Here is a 5,794-nt window from a genome sequence, read left to right as displayed (position 1 = left end):
AGAAAGTCCTTCATGTTGGTAAAAGAACTAGTAAGCAAAGTATCCATGATGCTATGCTTCTTTGAATTCTTATCTGTAACATGGACAGAAAATGTTATAAATGCATTTTGTTTTCAATTTCATAGTTATTTATTATCACTATCAAAAGTACAGTGTATTATATATGTAAACCAGTTACATTTGTACTTACTATCATAGTAACTTGATAGTAATAAAAAGTATAAATGCATTTTTTCCTGAAAAATGACCACTTAAAACAACTTCTGGGAACTCAACAATTGGCGGAATATTCTCCTCATTGCCACCTTCATCTCTTTGTTCCTAAAAGTATATATGACAGGGTTCAGAAATGGAGTAACTATTACATCAAAATGGCAAGGAATGTATCCACAGGCACTGCAAGAAATGGACATGAATACACAAAGATACATGGACCAAAAAATAAGACCACCACTGTGATGTGAGCTGACAATGTAGAAAGAGCCTTGGACAGGCCACCTGATGAATGCTGCCTAACAGTGACCAAGATGAAAACATAGGAGATAATCAAAATGAGAAAAGTTCCCAGAGAGATGAAGCCACTACTAGCAGTGACCATAAGCTCCAATCTGTAGGTGACTGTGCAAGCAAGCTTAATAAATCGAGGAAGATCACAGTAAAAGCTGTCTATTTTGTTGGGGCCACAGAATGGTAGTTTTAAAACAAATACTATTTGGATCAACGAGTGAATGATTCCAGTGGTCCAGGCTACCATCAAGAGTAAACTGCAAGTTCTGAAGCTCATGAGGGTCAGGTAGTGGAGAGGCCTACATATAGCAATGTATCGGTCAAGGGCCATGGTTATGAGCAGCACCATCTCAGTTCCTCCAAAGACATGAAGGAAGAACATCTGAGCAATGCAGCCTTGAAAAGAAATGACTTTTCTTTCCTTGAAAAGATCAGAAATCATCTTAGGAACGGCAATGGAGGAAACCCACATGTCAATAAAGGAGAGGTTGGCTAGTAAGAAGTACAGGGGGGAGTGTAAATGGGAGTCAGAGATCACTGTGAGCACAATGAAGACATTTCCTAAAATACCTGCCGTATAGAACATAGAGAAAACCAGAAAGAGGACAAGTTGTAACTCCAAAGAACTGGTGAGTCCCACCAACACGATCTCATATACCATTGAATAATTTCCTCCCTTCATGGTCTCAGTGTTCTTTGGGCTCCAAATTTGCCTGAAAGAGCAAAAGAAATAAGAAAGTAGAATTACTAGATATATATTTTTAGGATTCCATGACAGCAACAAAACCACTAGGAAACAATATGCTATAGGATTTGTTATAGGAGGTTGACCTTACATAACCATGAAAGCTGGTTCAGCAATCTGTGAGTCCATCATCTTTTCATCTAATGCTATAGCTGGAAGTCTACAAGGAGGCATCCAGGATGGGAAGATGGGTGCAAAGTTAGAGAGAGAAAGAATAAGCTAGAACACACAAGCAAGAGCTAGATCCACCAGACAGAAACTAGTGTCAGATCTCATTGCCTCTGACCTCAACAGTATGGGTACACTGCAGAAACCAAGGTCATTTGTCACAGGAATAATCACACACATGGTCCACGAGCCCACGGACCCAAAGGAGGATCCCAAGGAACACATGGCAGTTGCAGCCCCACTCACTACCTCATACCAATGACAGAAACTAGAAGAAACTCCAAATCTTACCAAAAAATCTCTCCTGAGTCTGTTCTCATTGGAAACATATTTTAAAAAGAGAATTCTGAGGCACATAGTTCAGCCTCGTTAGAGTAATGAAAGTCACCACAATGCTTATGTATCAATTAAAAGTAAGATAATGCCTGTAATCCCATCAGCTCGGGAAGCTGAGGCAGGAGGATATCAAGTTCAAAGCCAGCCTCAGCAAGGGTGAGGTGCTAAGCAACTCAGTGAGACCCTATCTCTAAATAAAATACAAAATAGGGCTTGGGATGTGGCTCAGTGGTTGAATGCCCCTGAATTCAATCCTTAGTAAGATAAAATGACAAAATATCTCCAAGTAAAAGAGAGAAAAGGCACAATGATCACAATAGCACTGAAGTAGATCTGCCAAAATCTCTAAATTTCAGTTCCTCTTACGACCCTGTCTTCCACCAACTTCCCATGTGATCACTGGCTTTGTCTAGAATTTGACCATGAGTTCTTCTGCAGCATCAGGGAGCCATTTCAAGTGAGGAATGCAAAAATAATTTTAATAGAGCTTTAGGACAAAAGCACCAAGTATTATGTTACATGGAAAGCCCCAAAAAACTAAATGTTAAAGAATTTGGGAGTTGACCTCTCTTTCCCCAATCCCAAGTACATGGGGATTTCTCTGGGATCAAGAATAAGTCTGCTGATAATATGGGCATTCCCATGGTAGATTAGAACTCAAATCTAGAGTCTGAATAGTAAGGTTTATTTTATATATGATTCCCAAATATTTTGCCCTATATAAGGAAATCAAAAGAGTAATATTATTTCCCATTCTACATTCAAGACTAATCCTAAAATATGTGAAAATTGATCTAAGTTTGGAGCTAGTCAACTAGTCAGAAATTAAGTGCTATAATAAAAAAGAAGGAGAAAAGTCGCTTATTTACTAGCCATTGGATATGAAGTTTCCAGAGATTCTGCGAAAGTATTTTAACAACACAGAAGACATTTGTGTTGTCCAATATGCCTCATAGATGGAAAGCACTTAATAAACATCGTTTAGTGGGTGGCTGGATACTTGAGGATAAAATGGATGGATAAATAAATGAATGTATCCTTTCATTTGGTCAGTTGGGATTTCAGTAGTAAGCCAAAATCATTTTCCTTCATTAAATTGACTTACCAATTTTTTAATCCTTTGTTGTTGTTGTTTTTGTTAGTTTGTTTTGGTGGTGCTAGGGATAGATCCCAGTGTCTCACATGTGCTAAGCAAGCAGTCTACCACTGAACTATATTCACAGCCCATTTTTATTTTATTTTAAGACAGTCTCACTACATTTCCCAGGCAGGTCTTGAATTTGCAATCCTCCTGCTTCAGCCTTCCAAATAGCTAGGATTATAGGCTTCTTTTTCTTTATAAAGGAAACTATTCTCATTCTCTGAAATTATTTGATTTTTACTCTAAGGTAATCATTTGCCTCAGCAAATCTAACACATCTCCTAAAAAGTGTTTGGAGGGGCGGGCCAAGACGGCAGACTAGAGGTCGGCTGCATTTCACGCTGCTCCACGACACAAGATTCAAAAGAGGAGATAGTGAGAGACTTGGGACCAACTCAAAGCTGCCGGGTGAGTCTCTCCTGTTGGGGAGGCGTCCCGGATGGGGTGGTAGCCCCGGAACGCAGGGAATTTGTGAAGTGGAGTTGCTCGGCGAGACGCCCCTCCCCCCGCTGGAGCGGTAAACACGGACAACTGGGATCATCGTAGAGGAGGCGGCTCAGCATAGTGCTTGGACTCCAGCAGCCGCTGGGGCTCCGGGCGGCTCCCTGGGGAGGAGCTGCGTGGCGAGCTGTTTGGACCCAGAACAACCGCTTCTGAACACCGGGGGGTTGCCCAGAGGAGGAGGAGAGGCCCGGTGGGATGCTTGGTCTAGGAGTGACTGCATCAGAGCCATGGGCGGTTGCCAGAGGAGGAGCTGCGTGGTAAACTGTTTGAACTCAGAGCGAGCACTCCTGAGTGCCGGGAGGTTGCCCGGAGGAGGAGGAGGAGCGCGGCGTGTTGCTTGACCTGGGAGTGACTGCATCAGAGCAGCGGGCGGTTGCCGGAGGAGGAGCTGCGTGACGAGCTGTTTGAACTTGGAGCAGCTGCTCCAGAACACTGGTGGCCTGCCTGGAGGAGGAGAGCGGTGGGACGCTTAGCCTGGGAGTGACTGCATCAGAACCACAGGCGGTTGCCAGAAGAGGAGGCGAGTGGTGAGTTGATTGGACTAAAAGCGACCGCTCCTGAACACCGGTGGCCTGCCTGGAGGAGGACCGTGGTGAGTCACCTGGTCTCGGAGCCACCGCTCCTGAACACCCGGGGGGCTACCCCAAGGAGGAGGAGGAGGAACAGGGCGGGTCACTTGGACTTGGAGTGACTGCCTAGGGCTACGGGTGGTTGGCGGGAGGAGGAGGCCTGAAGTGAGTTGTTTGGACTCCTAGTGACTGCGTCGGAAACCGGGCGGCTGTCCGGAGGAGGAGGTGTGTGGTGGGTCTCTGTGTCTCGGAGCTATTGTACGGGGCTCCAGGTGGTGGCTCAGGGGAGGGGCTGCATAGCCAGGCGATTGGTACAGAGCAGGGTCCCAGGAGCTAGGTGGCTTCTTGCTGGAAGAGCCGCACAGAGACACGCCTAGGGGCAGAGCGAAATTTCCAGGGCGGCGGGCAGATTCTCTGGGAGAGGCAGCCTAAGGAGACTTGCCTGCGAAGGGTGAGGCTCCCAGGCCCAGGAGGTAGGTCCGGGCCCCTGGGAACGTTGCAGAGGAAGACAGCCCAGCCCAGGTGGTAGTTGTAGGTTGAGGGGAACCTCTAGGAGGGCAACTGACCAGCGAGACATCCCCACCGAGTGACTCTTCCCGGCCGGGGGAGGTTTTCCCACAGGGACGGTAAAGCCAGAGACATAGGCACAAACAGGCCTTGCCTCAGCCCACAGCCTAGTTCCCCATTGGATGACCATTGGTCAACAAGTGGAGGCACCTCTGCCCACTAGCAGGGAATATACGCCACCATTGGTCAACAAGTGGAGGCACCTCTGCCCACTAGCAGGGAATATACGCCTCTAGGTTACCACACCTAGAGAGGCAGCTTCTTCGTGGAGCTCTGCATTATCAACCTCCTCCAAGACTTCAGGCTACTGAAGGATAAGAGGGGATATACTAGCAATCTTCAGGGACATTATAAGTTGATAGAGGAAATCTGCAACATCTTAATGACCCACTGCTCTCTGAACAATATGAGAAAACAAGGGAAGAAAATGCCCCAAACAAATCTAGATGTTACATCAATAAAATCCAACGACAGCATGGCAGAAGAAATGACAGAAAGGGAGTTCAGAATGTACATAATTAAAATGATTAGGGAAGCAAACGATAAGATGAAAGAGCAAATGCAGGCATTGAACGATCGCACCAATCGACAGTTAACAGAGCAAATTCAGGAAGCAAAAGATCATTTCAATAAAGAGTTAGAGATATTGAAAAAAAACCAAACAGAAATCCTTGAAATGAAGGAAACAATAAACCAAATTAAGAACTCCATAGAAAGCATAACCAATAGGATAGAACAGCTGGAAGACAGAACTTCAGATATTGAAGACAAAATATTTAACCTTGAAAACAAAGTTGAACAAACAGAGAAGATGGTGAGAAATCATGAACAGAATCTCCAAGAACTATGGGATATCATGAAAAGGCCAAATTTGAGAATTATTGGGATTGAGGAAGGCTTAGAGAAACAAACCAAAGGAATGAACAATCTATTTGAAGAAATAATATCAGAAAATTTCCCAAATCTGAAGAATGAAATGGAAGATCAAGTCCAAGAGGCTTATAGGACTCCAAATACACAAAATTACAACAGACCCACACCAAGGCACATTATAATGAAAATACCTAACATTCAAAATAAAGACAGAATTTTAAAGGCTGTGAGAGAAAAGAACCAAATTACATTCAGGGGGAAACCAATACGGATATCAGCAGATTTTTCAATCCAGACCCTAAAGGCTAGAAGGACCTGGAACAACATTTTTCAAGCTCTGAAAGAAAATGGATGCCAACCAAGAATCTTATACCCAGCAAAACT

At 44.3% G+C, this 5,794-nt stretch overlaps 1 protein-coding gene across 1 annotated transcript; it reads right to left on the bottom strand.

The window, feature by feature from the left end:
• Positions 1 to 361: 361 nt before the first annotated feature.
• On the bottom strand, positions 362 to 1,189 carry LOC124971547 (olfactory receptor 4F21-like). The gene has a single exon (XM_047535266.1). The coding sequence runs from the start codon at positions 1,187 to 1,189 to the stop codon at positions 362 to 364; it is 828 nt and encodes a 275-aa protein (XP_047391222.1).
• Positions 1,190 to 5,794: the final 4,605 nt, after the last annotated feature.

The sequence above is a fragment of the Sciurus carolinensis genome, chromosome 2, assembly GCF_902686445.1.
Source record: "Sciurus carolinensis chromosome 2, mSciCar1.2, whole genome shotgun sequence".
NCBI lineage: Eukaryota > Metazoa > Chordata > Mammalia > Rodentia > Sciuridae > Sciurus > Sciurus carolinensis.
The sequence above is the reverse complement of the archived record's forward strand: the minus strand, read 5'-3'. Positions and strand labels throughout refer to the sequence as shown.

Coding starts and splice junctions, on each gene's coding strand:
- LOC124971547 (XM_047535266.1), bottom strand. CDS start 1,189: ATGAAGGGAGGAAATTATTCAATGGTATATGAGATCGTGTTGGTGGGA.